General features: G+C 39.5%; 1 protein-coding gene across 1 annotated transcript; it reads left to right on the top strand.

Moving 5' to 3' along the window:
• Positions 1-2,671: 2,671 nt before the first annotated feature.
• On the top strand, positions 2,672-18,728 carry LOC146492889 (sodium/hydrogen exchanger 3-like). The gene is made up of 16 exons (XM_085148463.1): positions 2,672-3,969; positions 6,245-6,547; positions 8,927-9,087; positions 11,828-11,906; positions 12,097-12,274; positions 12,396-12,616; positions 12,814-13,016; positions 13,126-13,215; positions 13,296-13,366; positions 13,449-13,578; positions 13,684-13,829; positions 14,105-14,225; positions 15,250-15,408; positions 15,784-15,838; positions 15,933-16,016; positions 16,481-18,728. Exons 1-16 carry the CDS (start codon positions 3,714-3,716, stop codon positions 16,750-16,752), a joined length of 2,529 nt encoding a protein of 842 aa, XP_085004589.1. The 5' UTR covers positions 2,672-3,713; the 3' UTR covers positions 16,753-18,728.
• Positions 18,729-20,230: the final 1,502 nt, after the last annotated feature.

The following is a 20,230-nucleotide window of genomic DNA, read 5'->3' as shown; positions in this document are numbered from 1 at the left end:
TAAATTTTAAGTTAGTAAGTTGAAGCTTCGAGTTAATGCTGCCGATCAAGTCAAGTGGCTTTTATTGTCATTTCAAACATGTACAGTGGTACAGTACTGGTGCTACATATGTCATATAACAGACAAATACAGGACTACGTAAGGTGCAATGTGTAAAAATTGCAAATACACAAGACAAAACAGTGCAACACTAGACAGACCAGGACGATACAGGCACAAGATAGTGCAATGGAAATATGCACAAAACTGAGTATTGTGCAGAAAGTAACTTGGTGTCTGAAGGTGTGCGTGTGTGTGAGAAACTGCAGATAAGTGCTTGGTTGTGACATGTATGAAGGTGTCACAACCAGTGTCCGTGATGGAGGGAAGAGAGGCTCCAATGATAATCTCAGCTGCTCTCACTATCCGTTGTAGGGCATTGCAATCCGATACGGTGCAGTTACCACACCAATGACGAAGTTCTGAATGGCTTAATTTCCTTGTTACCTGGAAACAGACGGGTGGACACAGACACACTCAAAATCAGGTAGTGATAGCGTCAGTGAGCTAGCAATGTATAATAAACATGTACATAATAAATATGCTGTTTTGCAGGCAATAACACCATGCGATTCACCTAGTAACACAAGGATTTCATCATCTATGAAACCGTGCTGACCACGCAGTACTCAGTAGTTTACTCATTCGTGACCATTAGCTGTAACACTGGTAGCTTATCAGTAGCGCTGATAGCTGATGCCTTCCACGTTCTGCTTCTTGGTAACAAGACCATTAAGTACCTTCACCGAGCTTCCTGATTGGCAGAGGTAACTTGAAACTTCAAGCTTTTTCAAAGAAATCTCGACTTCTTAACTCAAATTTTGAAACACATATCTCGAAATTTTGAGTTATGGATGGTAAAACAGAATTTTTTTCAGCTTCCATAGAACGCTCATAATGGTTGTTTAAGTGCTTTAAAATAGATCACTTTCTTAATTACATAGTAGCACTTCATATCACTCTATCAGTTTGCAAATTGTGTGGGCTCATGCAGTACACTGGCAACAATATTTGTTTTCTTCTATGTTTGCATGTTGTTATTGTTAGATATGCTGAATTTATTTTTTTTATTGCTGACCTGTGTGTTTTGCTTATGTAATAATGTGAATATCTTATCTCTGGGACTAATACTTATCTTACTACACAATTTAATTATTGCATTTTCCAGGAAGGCCGTTCAAAGTCATTTCCAAGGAACATTACAACATATCATTGAGGCAGATCTTTCAAGTGCCCGTTTAGCCGACAGGGTAAATGGGCAACCACATGCTACATAGATAAATGCAGCAGCTCAGGTTCAGCTCTGAGGTGCTATGCTACGTGCCTTCCTGCTTTCCAGTCCACTCGTCATTATGGTGTCGAAAAAGACAGATCCTCCTTCTTCCCTGACAGTCTGTCTGCATCGCTGTAATGATAAAGACACTGTTCTTACACATTCTAAAAATCAAAGCTAGTGTTTCTGAACTAGGTTGCTTAAGCCTCCTTGCACTAGTTACAAGTATGTTTTATTATAGATTTATTGGGTTTGGTGGATTTATTGGACATTGGATCAGCCTAATAAGAGGTGTGTTTGCCGTTCATTTGTTCATGAGTCCTCAGCACGTCTACACTACACTCATGATACTTCTTTCAGAACTGATTTTTTCATGCTGTGTTTGATTCGTTGCCCTTGTGAAAGACTTTGCAGGGTGAATTTTAAAAAGTGCTCAATAAATAATTATCATAATTTTTCTGTTATTTTTATGACTATAAAACATTTATAAACATTATAGATTACATATATCTTATTTTTTCTCTTTAATATTGCACCTAAAATTCTTATGTTTCTGCAGAAGATAAATTTAGGATTATTAAGACAACGTGAATAATGGAACGCTAATCCAGTCCAAGAATAACTTCTGTGGCTGTAAATGAGCATAATATGTCAACTTTAATTATGTCTTTGTTTAAACTTTGCAAATAATCGATTGTAATCAGGCAGCACGGTGGTGGAGTGGTTAGCACTGTTGCTTCACAGCAAGAAAGTTCTGACTCCACCGGCTGGTTGGCCGTCACTAACAAGACACATTTGCAGCGATCAGAGAAGTTTGAGACAAGTGTGTGGAGCGCCAGCCAGCCCATATTTACTCGAATTGCAAACTTTACACTTAATGAGTATCCGGTTGCTTTGGGGGATGTTGACCTTTCAAGCAGTATATGTCAAGTAAGCAGTCTAAATATTGCATAAAGATATGGGCAACTTGTGTTGCAGGGCCAAGTTATAGCTGGAATATACAAGTTTACACGGGGAAACCTGCAGACAGTGTTCCTGAAAAGAATCAATAATAATAATGGATTGGATTTATAAAGCGCTTTTCAAAAGCTTTACAATGCCACTATTCATTCACTCTCGCATTCACACACTGGTGGAGGCAAGCTACGGTTGTAGCCACAGCTGCCCTGGGGCAGACTGACAGAAGCGAGGCTGCCATATCGCGCCCTCGGCCCCTCTGGACAACACCAGTAGGCGGTAGGGTAAAGTGTCTTGCCCAAGGACACAACGACCAGGACAAAGAGTCCGGGGATCAAACCGGCAACCTTCCGGTTACAGATACGCTTCCCAACTCCCTGAGCCACCTCAAGTGAGGTTTGTGGTTCTGGAGATCGATTGGAGGTCTGAATGGACATAAGATAATAATTTCTTCATCACCTGAAGTCTTAGTAAGAAGCTGCGTCAGACACGTGTACTTTGGGGATAATTTCCTCCGTACACAAATAAAATATTCTCAGTTAAAACAGGTGTTACTTTATATGACTACATAAAAATTTCAAAATGTATCAAAACAATTGTTCTTGGTAACTTTGACCCAAAGTGGTCTGTGATCAACAGTATCCTATATTTTATCCGATTATTGCTTATAGTCAAAATAATCCTGAAATTATCCCTTTTAGAACCCGAATTCAAGGCATACAAAGTCAGAATATTGACACATACTTGGCATAAATTACAAACACATGTTCAAAAACTGTAATGTCCATAACAACTTAAGTTGATAAAAAGATCAACACAAGAAGTAGTGATAATATAGCTATTATAGTTTTTTATGAATAGTCTTAAAGGAACAGACATTTTTGGGACTCATTGTTGTAAATGTTCCTGTCATAACACCATACTAAGTGTGAACCTAGGAAAGAAAATATGTTTGGTGGCCAAAGTTACAGTATTTTCTTTCTTTTGAATTGATAAGTTCACATACGCAAGCTTCAAACAAGCTCATATTAACATGTGTTATTTACAATAGGATTAAAAAAAGCTTCATAAGTTTGTAAATAAGATGTTTCTTCCAAAAATATTTTAATCAACTCCATCAGAGAATTTAAATATTAGTGAAAACTTGGTAATAAAGGGATTCACGGACTTTAATTATACCACTGAATGATGTGGCCACACTTACTGGTCTGGGTACACGAGTGGGAGGAGAAAGACCAACATCATAATGGGCTGAGCTTCACCTGCAGTGAAAAGCTCCTTATCCAGAAAGTAGATCTTGGAGGACAATGAGAGTGATCTGAGGGAGAAGAAGGCACAGAAAAGGGAATGAGACTTTAAGCTACAGTCTGAGGCTGACCTGAGCATTTGCATTAACAGTCTAAATAACAGTTTGATTACAATTTTTAAAGCATTGTATCCAAGAATGGCAACTTCTTGGGGATTTACACTTATTCTGTGCATGCTGCTGATGGCATGTGGAAGCTTGAGCCTGGCTAGTGAAGAACCCCGAAATTCTCAAACAGACACTGGGACGGGCTCAAACTCTAACACAACTGAAGAGGGTGGTCATGGAGCGGTGCCCATCACTACACTGCCTATTGTGACCTGGAAGTGGCATCACGTCACCACACAGTACCTGGTGGCCCTGTGGATCCTGGTTGCCTGGCTCTGCAAACTCAGTAAGTCTTGCAAAGCCAAATTGATGGAAGTGCTCTTCCATCAATCTTCCATCAAGACAAAATCATCTGCACCCAAGAAATTTTGTAATTTTTAAATATGTATTTTTAAATATGTGTGTAGTTTAGGGTTATTCTGATCATCTATTTTTGTCACTGGCTCATTTTCTTAATTGTTTTAATTATTTCTCAAGGAAGTGCTCACAAAATAAATAAAAATAGTTATAAAAAAAGAGTGTGTAAGTTCACTTATATTCGAATAGGTCCAAATCTTATATCACAAGAGAGGATTCAGGGTCACCTAATCCAGGCCTAACAGTATGCTTAGCAAAATGGAAAGTTTTAAGCTTAATCTTAAAAGCAGAGATGATTTGCTACAGGCTCTCCCTCCCATTCTATTTTTAAATACTCTAGAAACCACAAGTAAGCCAACTGTCTGAGAGCAGAATGTTCTAATGGGGTTATATGGTACTATAAAGTTATTAAGATAAGATGGGGCCTGATTATTTAAGACTTTGTAAGTGAGGAGCAGGATTTTGAATTCACGTCTGGATTTAACAGGGAGCCAATGAAGAGAAGCCAATACAGGAGAAACATGCTCTCTCTTTCTAGTCCCTGTCAGAATTCTTGCTGCAGCATTTTGGATTAACTGAAGGCTTTTCAGGGAGTTTTTAGGACATCCTGATAATAATGAATTACAGTAGTCCAGCCTGGAAGCAATAAATGCATGAACTAGTTTTTCAGCGTCACTCTGAGACAGAATGTTAAAAATTACCCCAAGGTTGGTGGCCAAGCTAATGTCATCCAGAGTAAGCATCTGGTTAGATACCATATTTCTACAATTTTATGGCGAAGTACAATAACCTAATTTTTCTTTTAATTTAGAAGAAGAAAATTGGAGGTCAACCAAGTCTTTATCTTTAAGACCTTTCTGCAGTTTGTGTTATCTGGCTTCATGTATAGATAAAGTTGTGTTTCATGTGCATAGCAGGGACAATGTAAGGCATGCCTTTTAATGATATTGCCTGAAGGAAGCATGTTGATCATATTCAGGATTGAAATATTAATTAATGGTAGGCCGTCTTTGAGCAGTCTTATAGGAATGGGGTCTAAAAGACATGTTGATAGTTTGGAGGAAGCAATAAGTTAAGTTAACTCAGAAAGATCGATTTGAGAAAAACTAAATGAATATCAGTGGTACAGAAAGTGGTTACATCTGTGAAGTGATTATGAGTAATTTTTCTTTAATGGTTAAAATTTCATTTGTGAAGAAATTCATGAAGTCAGTACCAGTGCTGTCAGCGTTAATCTCGTTAAAACCGCTCTAACGCTTTTACGCCGTGCAGCCCCGCACACTGCGTTAACTCGCTAATGGAGATTTGCCGGGTTAATGCGGTTATGGCATTAACATCATTTTAACGAGATTAACGCTGACAGCACTAGTCAGTACCAGTTAACATTAAATGAATGGCTTGTTCAACAGAGTTCTTACTTTTTGTTCGCCTGGAAACAAGGCTAAAGAGAAACGTAGGCTTTTTCTTAATTTCTTTAATCAGTGATGAACATGATTGATGAAGATGTTCCAGCTTCCCAGCAGTCGCAAACACTTTTTCGAGGCTAAATGATGATCTTCAAAATTAGTGATACGCCATTTCCTCTCCAGCTTACGACTAATCTGAATTAAGGCACATCTTTGACAGTTAGCAAAATGTTATAACTTAACATTGTTGACCTAATGAGACAATTTTTATTAAGCCATCAGATAGGACTGAATAAGGTGATATTATATTGCTTTGTAATTACTGATAAATTACAGCTGGTGACATGACTTTTCATGGCTTATTGGAGCTCACATTCTCCACCTCTTCAATTATCCCCCCCCCCCTCCAATGTCATTCCTCATTAACACATGATTTAATTTCTGAACATCTATAGTTTTATTTCATTGCATATGTGAATTGGATGGGTTGTTACCAAGATCTGGTGAGAATATCATTTCAATAGCACCTTTAGAAATATATTTGCATAGAAAACTGGTGACTTATCTTACCTGCTATATATCTGTCCACAGTCCCTAAATATAAATAAATTATTGCAACAGTTGCAAATGATCAAATGGAGTTTTATGTATATGGTTTTACTTAAAGTGCAGTGAAGGTTTGAAAGTTTGCCAGCTCCTACCTGACTACAAGCAGACTGGCTTAAAATCAAAGGTTGTTACAAAGGTTGATAGTATTGATTCATGGTTCTTGTCTTGATCTTTTTTTTCTCCTCTCAGTCATTGAGTCCAACCACCATGTCACCAACGTCATACCCGAGAGCGTCCTGCTCATCTGCTTCGGTTTCGTTTTGGGTGGCATGATTTGGGGTGCAGACAAGATGCAGACCTTCTCACTGACCCCGACAGTCTTCTTCTATTTCCTGTTGCCTCAAGTCATTCTGGACGCAGGCTACCACATGCCAAACAAACTGTTCTTCACCAACCTGGGTGCCATCTTGGTCTATGCTGTCATTGGGACCTGCTGGAATGCCGCCAGTTTGGGGCTGTCGCTGTGGGGGTGTCACATGGGAGGACTCATGGGTAAGAGAGGATTTTTATTTTGTTTCATTTCAGCAAACCTGCTACCACGGCTCACATAGAGAAAGTGATGTCAAGGCTCAGCGGCCCGAGACGAGAGATGGACTCAAACGCAGATTCAACCTGAGACTCGAGAAACTGATAAACAAAAGAACTTTATCTAACAATGGCGTGATGCACAAGGTGAACAGAGCTAAGGTTGTGAACTGAGCAGGGACTCTGAACATGAACTGTGAGACTAAGGGAAGGTTGCAAATAACATGAACTGTGAGAGGACACTATGCTGGCTGGAATTGGGATCTTGGTGGGGGAAGCAGAGGCAGGTCAAGGGTAAAAAAAAAAAGGTCAAAAAATTTCCAGTTAACTCTGTCAAACACTTTTTCTGCATCTAAAGAACATATTGTAGTTTTGATGTTTTTACTGTATGAGTAGTCTATCAAATTAAATAATCTACGTGCGTTTGTTGATGAGTGCCTACCTTTTATGAAACCAGTTTGGTCAGGATGAATTAAGAGGGGGGTTATTTTCTCTAATCTCTTTGAGAGAGCTTTGCAGATTATTTTAAGGTCTACATTTATAAGGGATATTGGACGATAGCTTGAGGGATGTACAGGGTCTTTGCCTGGTTTTAGCAGGAGATTAATGTTTTCAGAATTCATATTTGAAGGAAATCTGCCGTTTTCTTTGATTTCCAACAAAGTTCTGTAAAAAACTGGTGCTAGAATCGTCCAGAATTCTTTGTAGAATTCTGCAGGAAAGCCGCCTGGACCTGGAGCCTTATTATTGGGCATACTTATCAGGGCTTCCTGGAGTTCACCTGGCGTCAGTGGCACATCCAGTGCCATTGCTTGAGTGTCTAATAATGTTGGAAGAGTTATGTTATCCAAAAACTGATCAATTTCCTTTTATTTGTGGTGAATACAACGTCTTATAGAAATCCCTGAAAATGTTGTTTATTTGTTTCGGGTCACATATTGTGTTCCCAGATAAATCTTGAACAGCACATATAGTTGTTTTTTCTTCATTTATTTTTAGCTGGTTTGCTAGAAATTGACGAGATTTATTACCATGTTCATAATTTTGTAAGTGTAGTCTTTGTACTAAGAATTCTGTTTTTTTTTAAAAACTCAATTATCTCATTTAAATCTAGTTTTGTTTTGCGTATTTTATTCAATGTTTCCTGATCTTGGCGGGACACGTAGGCTTCTTCTAGGGATTTTTTTTTTTTTTTTATAATTTCTGAATATTTTTGTTTTCTTCTTTCTTTTTATGTGATGAGAAAGAAATTATTTCTGGTTTTTCTGGTTCTTGCCTGAGAAGAGTAAATGTTGATCCAAGGCCCAAGCTGAAAACACAAAGACCGAGAGGTCACACAAGGTTTTAGCTAATGATCTGGTGGAGAGTGCAGGTCAGAGTTGGTCTTAAATACTGTGCACTGATTGCGGTCAATGAGCCAGCATGAGTGGAGCCAGGATCTCGGGAGAGAAGTGGAAAACTACTCCAGGAAGACCAAAACTCACTGGATCATGGCACTTTTAATGCTCTAAGTAGGAGTCTATAGAGATTAATTTGCCTTTGGAACGAGCCTCAAGTGGCCACTAGAGGAACTGCAGTTTGTAGTACTTCAGCCTTGGCTTAGTTTTTTTGCCTTGAAGTTTGTTCTGGAAACAAAGACACGTCACACAAATGATATTTTTACATCTGCGGTGACTCAGGAAAGCTGCCTGAGAAGAATTTTCTTTAGTATAAAACCAATCCTTTAAAACATCCCTTTTACTCTTTGTTTGGATACATTAAACATCGACATCACTAACAGCTAATTTGACTTCCTTTTAACGCTTCATCAAAATGCAGACAAATGAAAGTCAGATTTAAGTGGATTTTTAGTCCATTACAGCTCCGGGCTTGTCTGAGACTTTATACCAGGAGCCCCCAATCCCATTTCAAGAGGGCCGGTGTCCCTGCAAGTTTTAGATGTGTCCTTGATCCATCACAGCTTATTTAAAAGGATAAATTGCCTTCTCAACATGTCTTCAAGTTCTCCAGAGGCCTGGTAATGAACTAATCACATGATTCAGGTGTGTGGACCCAGGGTGAGATCTAAAACCTGCAGGGACACCGGCCTTCATGGACTGGGATTGGGGACCCCTGCCTTAACCTTTGGGTGAAGAATACTGAGTTTGACCACTGCCAAACCAGTGCACTGGAGAGACTGGAGAGAGATTTGACATGGACTTTTCCTACCAATAAATGAGAATGTTTTACCAATAGACATAGCATTTCATTCCAGCATTTCAGTTTGCAGCAAAGTGCCAGATTGATCATAGTTACAGTACAATTGAGCAAAACTGAATATATTTCCTGCTCTTTGTATCTGTACAGGTGACCTGGACATCAGTCTGCTGCAGTACCTTCTTTTTGGCAGTCTGATGGCTGCTGTGGACCCCGTGGCCGTCATCGCTGTGTTTGAGCAGGTCCACGTTAACGACGTCCTCTTTATCATAGTGTTTGGAGAGTCGCTGCTCAACGACGGTGTAACAGTGGTTCGTATGCATCATTGTTGTGTTTAGCATTACTTAAGTAACATAACAGTTTGTGAGTTTGCTGAGAACCCATCATAGCAATGTAGTAACGTAAGTAAACACTTGGGCACTTTAGTGTAAGAGTTTTACAAATTCTCCAAAAGTTGATTCTCTTCATCTGGACGTAGCGTTTTGTGGGAGAAACGTTTCGTCACTCATCCAAGTGACTTCTTCAGTCTCAGCTGACTGCAGGTTTCCACAAATCTTATAAACAGTACATTTGCATAATGACTGAAACCAGCCCACTGAAGGAACAAAGGGCTGGGAGGTCAGTTCCTTAATCATAATTATGCAAATTCTCATGACCATTGATCAACAACCACTGACCAAAACCCACTGATCAATGGCCATGAGTACCTTTTGGAGATTTACTTTCCTGGATGATTGAAAATGCATCAAGAAGTTTTACAAATTGCACATGCAATGTGCAATTTGTAAAAGGAAACTATGAAAGGTCAGTTTGGTAACAAAATGCATTTATGTAACTATAGCATGTTGTACTGCATAAGGACAGTGAAACAAAATCTGACCAGCTGAATTCTTTCCTCCTTCCTTCGTCTCTGTAAATGTACAGTCGTGGTGAAAAGAAAAAAGCTCTTTTACCTATCAGGACATAGTAAATAATATCTGGTCCTTAATAGTCTCAAAATTAGGTGAATCAAACCAGAGGTGTCATGAGTTTGCAGCTCTTGCAGACCTGTTTGGAGTGTTAAGTTCAAGATGCAGATATGCAGAAAAAGAAGAAATAAACAGAAAACACACCTTTATTGGTTAAAATGTTCAGCAACAACATAACATTAACAAAAGCAGCTGGAGTAACACTAGGGAACACACTGGGAGTAAAGAGACAGTCTGACAAGGACTAAGAAGAAGACAGAATTATTTATGTACAGTGGTGTGAAAAAGTGTTTGCCCCCTTCCCGATTTCCAATTTTAACTAACTGGTTGGGCCTCCCAAAGCAGCAACAGCTGCAATCAAGCATTTGCGATAACTGGACATGAGTCTTTTACAGCACAGTGGAGGAATTTTGGTCCAGCCATCTTTGCAGAATTGATGTAATTCAGCCGCACTGAAGGTTTTTCGAGCATAAACCGCCTTTTTAAAGTCATGGCACAGCCTTTATTTAAACAGCGCTAAAATCAACAGTTGCCTCAAGGCGCCTGATATTGTAAGGTAAAGACATACAAATAATACAAAAACAGAAAACCCCAACAATCATATGACCCCCTTGGGATGAGGGGAGGAAGACAGTACAAAAGGCATGCTGTAGAAGAGAGTAAGGGATGGATAATAACTAACATTATTACATTACTAGAATGATCGAGAAAGGTGACAGAAGAAGAAAAACTCAATGCATCATGGGAATTCCCCAGCAGATTAGGTCTACTGCAGGGTAACTAAGGCAGGATTCAGGTACACTTGATCCAGCCCCAACGGTATGCCATTGCCTCTAGCAGATCATGGAGTTTTGCCAGTTCCCTTGCAAAACTGAGACAACTCTTTGTGTTCCCTGTTGCTCAGCACTGGTTTTTGTATTGGAACTCTGCCCTGCAGGCCATTTCTGCCCAGTAACTTATGATGGAGTCATGAACTCTGACCAGGACTGAGGCAAGTTAGGCCTGCAGTTATTTGGATGTTGTTCTGGGTTCTTTTGTGACCTCTTGGATGAGTTGTTACTGAACTCTTGGAAAAATCAGAATCAGAATCAGAGAGACTTTATTTATCCCCAAGGGGCGATGATACAACAGAGCAGCATGATGCCTAAAATACACAGTATATACACAGTTTTAAAATTAAAGTCACTGAATAAGTGAATAAAAAACTGTAGGTGACTAAAAGTGAATAAACTGTCGGCAGTATAAAAAGAGTGTAGAGTAGTTTATGTTTATGGTGTGGGAAATGGGCTTATTGGCTGGAGTTAAAAAGCAGAGTGGCTTTCGGGACAAAGGTGGCTCACTGCATTTTCTCCTCCTGCAGAAAATGCAGTGGAGGCGCCGCCCAGAGGGGAGCTGTTGAAATGTGGCGTGAAGAATGTGAGAGGGGTCATTAATAATTTTGGTTGCCTGTCTAAGGGCCTGTTGGCTGAAAAACCTGTGCAACAGTTCTGACAGGCAGGCCAATGATTTTAGAGTACACTGATGCAGTGTGCTGGAGTCTGTTCCTGTTCTGAAGGCTGAGGGAGTGGAACCAGCAGGAGATGGAGAAGGTCATGATGCCTTCCAGGAAGGCATAGTAAAAGTCATCATGATGGGTGTGCTGACTCCAAAGTAGTTGAGTTTCCTAAGGAGGTATAGCCATTGGTGGCACCTCCTGAAAATGTCCTCTGTGTTGGCAGAGAATTTCAGGAGGTTGTCAAAGATGGTTCCCAGGTATTTGTATACCTCAACTACCTCCACTGGCTTCCCATGGATGGTGGTGGTGACTGAAGCAGCCAGATCCCTCTGCCTACTGGAGATGGTCACCGCCATCTCTTTGGTTTTGCTCACGTTCAGTTCAAGTTTGGAGCTGTTACACCTCTCTACAAACTCCTGCATGCTCAGCACCCTCACCTAAATCATAAGGCGTTGCCATGTTGAGAATGTGATAGAAGTTTTTCTCCTGTTGAATGGTACAAGCTAGAATGGACAAGTCTGGGAAACATTTTTACCAGATGACCAGTCATTAATTTTTCTTCCATCCAATTTTTCTTTCATCTCTTAGGTGCTCTTCAATGTGTTTGATGCATTTGTGTCACTGGGAGCATCCCAAATTGATGCTGCAGAAATTGCTAAAGGAATAGGTAAGACATGACATTTATTAAGCTGTTAATAGAGAATTTATCAGTGCATGCAGCTGACTGCACGTTTCCACAACCTTATAAACTAGGGCAGAGTGATGAAGTCACTTGCGTGAATCACAAAACATTTCTTCCACTGAAAACGATACGTCCAGATGAACAGAATTTACTTTTTGGGACTCTCTCTCCACAGTTTCCTTCTTTGTGGTTGCATTTGGTGGTTCCCTTGTGGGCATAGCATTCGGCCTACTAACTTCGCTTCTGACCAGATGCACAAAAAATGTCAAGATCATCGAGCCAGGCTTCATCTTTGTCATGGGATACCTTTCCTACCTGACTGCTGAGATGCTTTCACTGTCTGCTATCCTTTCGTGAGTATTTCACAATTGAAATATAATTTGTTTTATTATGTCCGTATCCATTTTCTATATGTAAAAACTGTAGTAAACATATTTAGATGCACAAAGTTTATATTTGTGTTTCCTTCTGTAGGACTGTCTTCTGCGGTGTGTTATGTCAGAAGTACGTCAGAGCAAACATGCATGAGCATTCAGTCCAAACTGTCAAATACACCATGAAGGTTTTCGCCAACGGATCAGAAACCATCATCTTTGTTTTCCTCGGTATCTCGGCCATCGATAAGGTTATCTGGGTTTGGAACTCGGGCTTCATCCTCCTCACAGTCTTCTTCGTCTTTGTGTATAGATTCATTGGTGAGATTTGGTCCTTTTGCTATCACACGCACACATTGTGGTTTAAAAAGTTTATGTGTTATACAAAGAAATTTTCCACTGCTGCTGCTCCCAAGATGACACAATTTTACAAGGATGCATTATTTCCCTAAAATAAATCAAAAAGGCACAATAATGTAAAGTCTAAATAACTTTGTGTGTTTGTGTTTGTACTGCAGGTGTGTTTTTCCTCACCTGGATCCTCAACAGGTACAGGCTGGTCCCGCTGGAATTCATAGATCAGGTGATTATGAGCTACGGTGGCCTACGAGGAGCTGTTGCGTATGGCCTGGCTGTGATGCTGGATGAGAATAAGATAAAAGAGAAAAACCTGATGGTCTGCACTACACTCATTGTGGTTTACTTCACTGTCATCTGGCAGGTAGTGAAAGTTTGGCTTTTGTTATTAAATGTATACATTATTTTCTTTCTTCTTACACAGTCTGCATTAGAGCTAAAGGTTTGCACATTACTGCTTCACATTGTTGCAGGGAATGACGATGAAACCTCTGGTCACGTGGCTGAAAGTAAAGAGAGCTGAAGTGAAAGAGCTCACACTCCTAGAAAAAATGACAAACAAGGTAAATCTCAAAAAACATCTCATGTTTCACCTACACAACCATTTTCTGTCCAGTTATTAGAGTCCTTCTCCTTTCTTTAGATGTTTAATCACACTCTGGTCGCCATAGAAGACATATCAGGACAAATAGGACACAACTGTCAGAGGAGCAAGTATGAAAAGACTTGGTACATAAATTCAAAATGCCTTTTCATTTTAAAATAGGCTACAGTGATATGTTTTCTTTTTGCTTAGGTGGAAGTATTTTGAGGAGAAGTGGATGTCGAGGATTTTGATGAAGCCATCTGCAAGGAAGAAACAAGATGACGTGTTTGATGTCTTCCATCAACTGAACCTCAAGGATGCCATGGAATACGTGGCTGAAGTGAGCATCATTTGTACATTTTAAGTATATTTTGCTAAAATGCTCATTATAGAAAACTAATAAGTTTGCCACATGTAAAGAAAGCTCTGTCTTCTTCTGTTGCAGGGCGAGCGTAGAGGCTCACTGGAATTTATCCGTAAAGAAAGTGTTGCTATTGATTTCAGGAAAAAGTTTGAAAGTGAACACTCAGAGGACATGCCTGGCATGAGGACGAACATGTCAGATGGTCACTGTGCAAAGCCCACTACGAGGTAAGCAATCTGGATTTTTCTGATAATAAGAGGAGAGCTAAAAGCAGACTTACAAGCCATTATATATTTAGGTGGTGATGAATCAGAGGCCACAAAAAATTATTTTAATTTGAAGAAAAATCTAACTAGCTAACTAGGAGCACTGCAACTATTCAGTGCCTGAAAACAGCTCATTTCACAACCCTATTTTAAAATATAAACCAGAGGGAACATAGCCCTTTTAATATTCTAGTATTACTTTAAATCACTGACACGATTGTCTTCCTCTGTACTAGAGACCCTTTTCCATCAGTGAGCGTGGAAATGCACGAGCACGCCATGAAGGCTATGAACGAAGCTGAGGCAGCTAACGCTCACAACCTTCTGGATCAGCATCTTTACAAGAGCAGGAAGCAGGTAATGAGCACATTCAGTCATCACACGGAGGGCTTACTAAAGCAGCTTAGTGCTGCACTTTCATTTCATTGGAGTCAAAATGTTAAATGTTGTCATTGTGTTACTTAAATTTGTAAGTCTTAGTTCAAGCACCATGATCAAAGACATTCCTTTGTTTCTGACCTCCCCAGCCTGTTGGTGGGGGAGGCTGTAGTGTTTTATTATAGGCACATCCTATGGTTAGCGTTCTGTTTCTTATTTAGTGAGGAGGTTTTACTTCCTGCCTTTGTGACCTCACCTGTGTTTGTGTATGTTGAGACCATTGGATGGGTTAAGCCATATACAGGGTGGGGGAGATGATCCTTTTTATGTGCAGGAGGTCACACAAATGCACACCCTAACACAAACACACACGTGCACACACACACACACACACACGCACAGACATTCTCACACATGCACACACACTCACAGATGCTCGCACATGCATGCACACACACACACACACACACACACACACAGATGCTCGCACATACATGCACACACACACACACACACACGCACACACACACACACACACACACACACACACATGCTCGCACATGCATGCACACACACACACACACACAAAATCAAAGTAAAATCAAAACAAAAAATGCATATATAACACTTTTCTTCTGTCCTGCTCATGCCAGTCACTCAATTCCTGTGAAAAGATATGAAAGGTTATTCTACTGTTCTCCTTAAAGGTGACACTAATAAACTAATAAAAAAAATATATGTATCAGTCAGGACCACGGTAGAAAGATATTTCCAGGAATCAGCATCAACAGATGCAAATGATCAAGTCAGGCACAGCAGTTACAGATGCAACTGTGAGCAGTTTCATGCACCTCAAATCCAGCTGCCTGAGATTTATAATTGTATATTTGTATATTTGTATATCAGCACTGAGACCAGCTGAATTGCCTGGACTGTGGCTGAGCTTGACTTCATGGTCTTCATGGTTTGTTTTTATCAATGAGTTTTCTTTTCTTGTTCATAGCATCGCCACAGGTTCAGTCGCAGCAAATTCATAATCAACAAAGATGAGAAAGAAGTCCAGGAGATCTTCAAGAGAACCATGAAGAACCGAATGGAGTCAAAGACGGGCGTTTCACCAAAGACAGTCATCAAGCACACAAAGAAGGAACACCAGCAGAAGGTAAAGAGAAAGAGAGGGAATGAGTTTACCACAAAGAGCAAAGAGCTGATTATGTCTTTGTGAGGTTCAGTGAAGAAGAAGTGTCTTCTGCAAATACGGCCCTTTCAGATACATGAAACACTAGTAGACATGATACATTTGTGATGTCTTTTATATATTGAGAATTATATCCTCAATTCAGCTGGTTGTTGTTTGTAGTGTTGCAAACATGCTTGTTGCCATCAGGGAAGTTGCAGAGTGCCCTCTGCTAGACGGAATATGTAACAGCAACATTGGTAGCATAGTTGAAGGGCGTTGGTCTTGTCTCTTTTTTTACTTCACTTTCCATGTTTTTTGAAACAGCGTGTGATCAAATGACTCTTCCTCCTCTTACAGATGCCAAAAGGAAAGTCAATAAGCCAGGCTAAACTCTCCTATTCTGGTGATGAAGGTTTGTATGTCTGCTGTTGTTGTTGTTGTTGTTGTTGTTGTTGTTTTATAGATTTAAAATCTTAGTCAACAAATTTTCTCATTTTCATTTTTAGATTTTGGGTTCTCAGAGGGAGATAGCGCCTCTGGCTATGACTCGTCATACCCTTCTTCCCCCATGAGAGATTCCAAACCAGGAGGTGAAATAATTCACTTTCTACATCCCGTATGAAAATGAGAGAAAACATATTTTTCAGAAATAATTAAGAGAGCAGAAAATGCTTTTACTATAAACACAAAGAATACAACATATAACAGAGGGAACTAAATAGACAGTACATATGCAATACATTTAAAAAAGGTGCAGTACATGTGTGAAAACAACGCATTATCATAGGATTATTATAGTCGTGTTGAGTTTGATTTATGTACACAGACAAGAAGGACCAAGCACAATGAAAATCTGCAAACATAAAGAGTTATATAGACTTAGCATCTAGAGAACAGAGGTAATCTAATAAAATATGAAGTACTGCTCAGGTGCATTAATAAAAAGGAGCAGCCAATAACAGTGTCACTTGTATAAAAAAAAATAATGCAGAGAACAGCAATGTCTCCAATATTGAACCCTGAGGTACTAATTCAGTTTTTTTCTTTCATCAAGGTGGGATTGACAACTCAGCCTTTGTGCCAGATCTGTACCCCACGGATTCATTGCCGATCCCTCCTTGGCTGGCAGAGGGTGAGCTCGACAGCAGCATGGTGGCTCCATCACTGCGAGCCCAGGCGAGCCCGCCCACATCACCGATGGAAATGCGCCACCTGGGGCTTCTTCGTATCAGCACTCGCTCTACTGACACAAAGCAGATGAACAATGATCAATTGCCACTGCCACCAACACCTCCTCCTCCACCACCTCCCAGTAGCCACATGTAACTGGATCCTAATCCCAACACCCTGTTCTGTCTCACTTGAACCTGGGACAAAGACATAAAACAAACCTCAGACTAATTAACCATCTACTCTCATATTGACAAGGAAATGTTTTCTTTTCCGTGGCTGTGTTTAGCTTCTGTGTTTCTACACAGAACATATACAGTTTCAAACCTCTGTGCTCTTCAAACAACCCCTGCTGTTTTTAGGTTCAGCCTTCACTTGATAAAGAAAAACTGCACTGAAACAAATCCTTCATGTTCAACATAAAAGATATGTTGAACACCCTCACATAATCTGTGGTTTGTAGTGAATCTGCCATTGAAAACCATTATTTAAGGATTTTTAAAAATATCTTAATATGATGCCAAAACTTTTCAAATGATGTGGATTTTCTGTATATAGCAATAATAACAACAGGGTTTAAATAGAGTGATTTAAAATAGTTTGTGAATCTATAATCCATAGATTTGTATTGCACAATACAACGAAAGCTTTCACCACCAGGGGGCACTATTTCCCCTGTCAATGTGAGACATACTATTACTAGCATAATAAAATCCTGCATAGGTCAATGATGCACATGGATGTTCACACCTGTACCCGTTTACCGATGATGAAATCTTCCATTCATCACGCAGGATCTTTGTAAGCTTTCGAGTAGGCGTAAGGATGGTTCCACAGTATGTGGCATCAACTTTCAGACATGGGTGGATCTATAAGAGGGCATGGGGTGGCATGTGCCACCCTAAAATAATCTCTTGCCATCCCTAGTGCCGCCCTAGTTTTGCATGTGATTGTTTTGTTTATAAAAAAAAATAAGCTAGCATTAACACTTTGAGCACAGCTGAATATAAACTGGATATGAATTCTAAAACTGAATTTATTGCATAGTGTTACCACCAACCCCCACCCCACACACACACACTTCACCATTAAAAAAATGGTTCAGCCCATAGTGGGGCCCAGTTTTAATTCTTGTTGTCAGTAGCAATCAACCTATGATTGTGCCAGAGCACATTTTGAATGAACACCATGGACATTTCAGATTTCATCACAGGTGGTTGATTGTTACACTCTGGAATTGGAGTGAAGGTGAGTGTTATTAACTTTCTGGGATTATTGGTTGTTTTTTTTATTTTGTTGTTGTTAAGTAAGAGGGGAGTTTGGGGAGTGATAGCAACGAGAGAAAGTGAGTTATGAGATGTGAGAGATTTGTGACGTTTAGCGTGTTTGGAGTGTGTAGTTAGTGCGTTGTCTTGTCTTGTGTAGTCAGTGTAGTGTAGGTGTTGTTTTGTGTGCTGTGTGTGGCTTCTTATTCAGACACCTGATTGCTCTGTAATTTTAATTTTACTAGTATTTTTGAATGGTTGTACAAAAACACCTGAGGCATTGGCTGCATTTTTAGGTACAACTTTATTGTTTAAAAACATTTTACGTTTTAAAGTTTATATTTGCATTTCAAGTTATGAAAATAATTCACTAAAAATGTTTGTGGTTATTACATTAAAAATTATATAAGATTTTCCTACTAGGATTTTATGTTTGTTTTTTTTGTGTGATTTCAGATCAACTGTGTTAATACAGTGTGTCAATAAATAAAATAACTATAAATTTCAACATGTGAAATTGTGCTGAAAAGGACGATACCAAGCAAGGCTAATCTAGGTAAATATAAAGGTCAAATCAAAAGTAATAAAAAATGGACAATTAAATCGTGGGCCTTAGAGGGTTAACCAAGTAAAATATGAAAAATTAGGTTTCAATTTTTGGTCAAAAGTGTGTTCATGAAAGTGCAGATTTCTGTCATTTTGTTTAAATTTAAGCATGTAACAATTTTAACATTTCTAATAAAAAAAAGTTTGAAACTTAAGTTAGAATTGTGTTTGTAAATGAACCATCCCATTTTAAATAGCTTTCTGGATTTTGTACTTATTGGGCTACATACGTATTATATAGGCTATACAGTATATACAATCAAAATTCACGTTTTATTTCATCCACATGTTTAATTATGTGGGCTAAAGATAAGAAGAAAGTTGTAGACTATATTTATATGAAGCATGTATATACTTACTGCATTTGATGTATGTTAACCATATATGGATGTAGCACTTGCATATGTGCAAACAAGAAACATGGCTTTGATTTTGATTTCCATGTCAGCCTTAGAACATTTCCTTGGATCTAACTGTGATGCAAACACACTGCAGTGGGAACTATTTAAACATTTGCACAGATTCAATATACTCATCTCAAGATTCATAGCACAGTTCAGATTCTTAGCATAGCGGTGCCGCTTTTTAAAAAATCTTTTTAGGATTTTGGGGGGTTTCTGTGGTTTTATTTGGGGGGGTGGGGGAGACTTTAGAACCTGAAGTAAATGCTCTTGACACTCTCACATGCGCTTCTGGACAGAGACCTCAGATGTTGTTCCTGGGTAAGTATCAGAGTAAGAATCTGGTTAAATACCATATTTCTAGGAATTTTAGGGCCAAGTACAAAAATCTCTGAATTTAGAAGCAAAAAGTTGGAGGTACATCCAGGTCTTCATGTCTTTAAGACATTCCTGCAGTTTAACTAATTGGCGTGCTATATCTGACTTCATGGATAGATAAAGTTGGGTGTCATCTGCATAGCAGTGAAAAAGTATGTTATGCCTTCTAACGATACTGCTTAAGGAGTGGCTCTGCGCTCCTCGTCGCTGGACTATTGAGTAACACACGTTAGTCTAATCCCGGCTTCATGAATATCGGAGATTCTTTGTGCGTTTCTGGTTGTGATCATCTCGTCTCAGTGTGTCCAGAATCGCCCGGACCCGTCCTGTAACCTTGTAGCTTGGAAACCTGAGCATCAGTGTGGGAAGTTTGACGTGGTATGTGTGGAAGAGGAATTTCCCGAGTGGAGCGAGCGAGCTGGAAGTGGAGCGTGTGGAGTTGTGATCGGTGTGCGAGTGTGAAGATCCTGTTTTCCCTGAACTTCCCCGTGGACCCCTGGCTTCCCCCCACTTGTATATATTGCACCTGGTGCTTGTAAATAAAGAACTGTTTAATTGTAATTCTCAGTCTCCGCTTGAGTCCGATCTGCCTGCCTTGACAAACTGGCAATGTATGGTCCAGATTTATTTTTTCCTCTGAAGGGAGGAAGTGTATAAATGGGTCTGTCTGTATGTTTGTTAGCTGTGTAGCGTCCACAGTTTTCAAAAGATCATTTTCAGATTTTGCATTATGGTAGATACCAGGGCTGGACTGGGACAAAAAAAAAAATCTGCCTTTTTGGTCCAAGCACCCCAACCCCACATTATATTTACACATATATATGAATAACATAATTTCATGTGCTGTTGTCACGACACATGACTATGTGAAGCCAGACAGCCAGTGAACAAAATAAGTCCACACAAGGCTTGCTTTTCTTGATTTTACTGAAGATCTTTATAAAACTTTTCTTTTTTGGGTTTTTGTCTTGTAAGTGAAATTTA

This window comes from Neolamprologus multifasciatus, chromosome 22 (assembly GCF_963576455.1).
Source record: "Neolamprologus multifasciatus chromosome 22, fNeoMul1.2, whole genome shotgun sequence".
NCBI lineage: Eukaryota > Metazoa > Chordata > Actinopteri > Cichliformes > Cichlidae > Neolamprologus > Neolamprologus multifasciatus.
The sequence above is the reverse complement of the archived record's forward strand: the minus strand, read 5'-3'. Positions and strand labels throughout refer to the sequence as shown.

Excerpts from the sequence above, each read along its gene's own strand:
- LOC146492889 (XM_085148463.1), top strand. The coding sequence starts at position 3,714 with ATGGCAACTTCTTGGGGATTTACACTTATTCTGTGCATGCTGCTGATG. Across the intron at positions 12,617-12,813 it reads CTTTGTGTATAGATTCATTG|GTGTGTTTTTCCTCACCTGG; the intron begins GTGAGATTTGGT and ends TTTGTACTGCAG. Across the intron at positions 13,216-13,295 it reads TAGAAAAAATGACAAACAAG|ATGTTTAATCACACTCTGGT; the intron begins GTAAATCTCAAA and ends TCCTTTCTTTAG.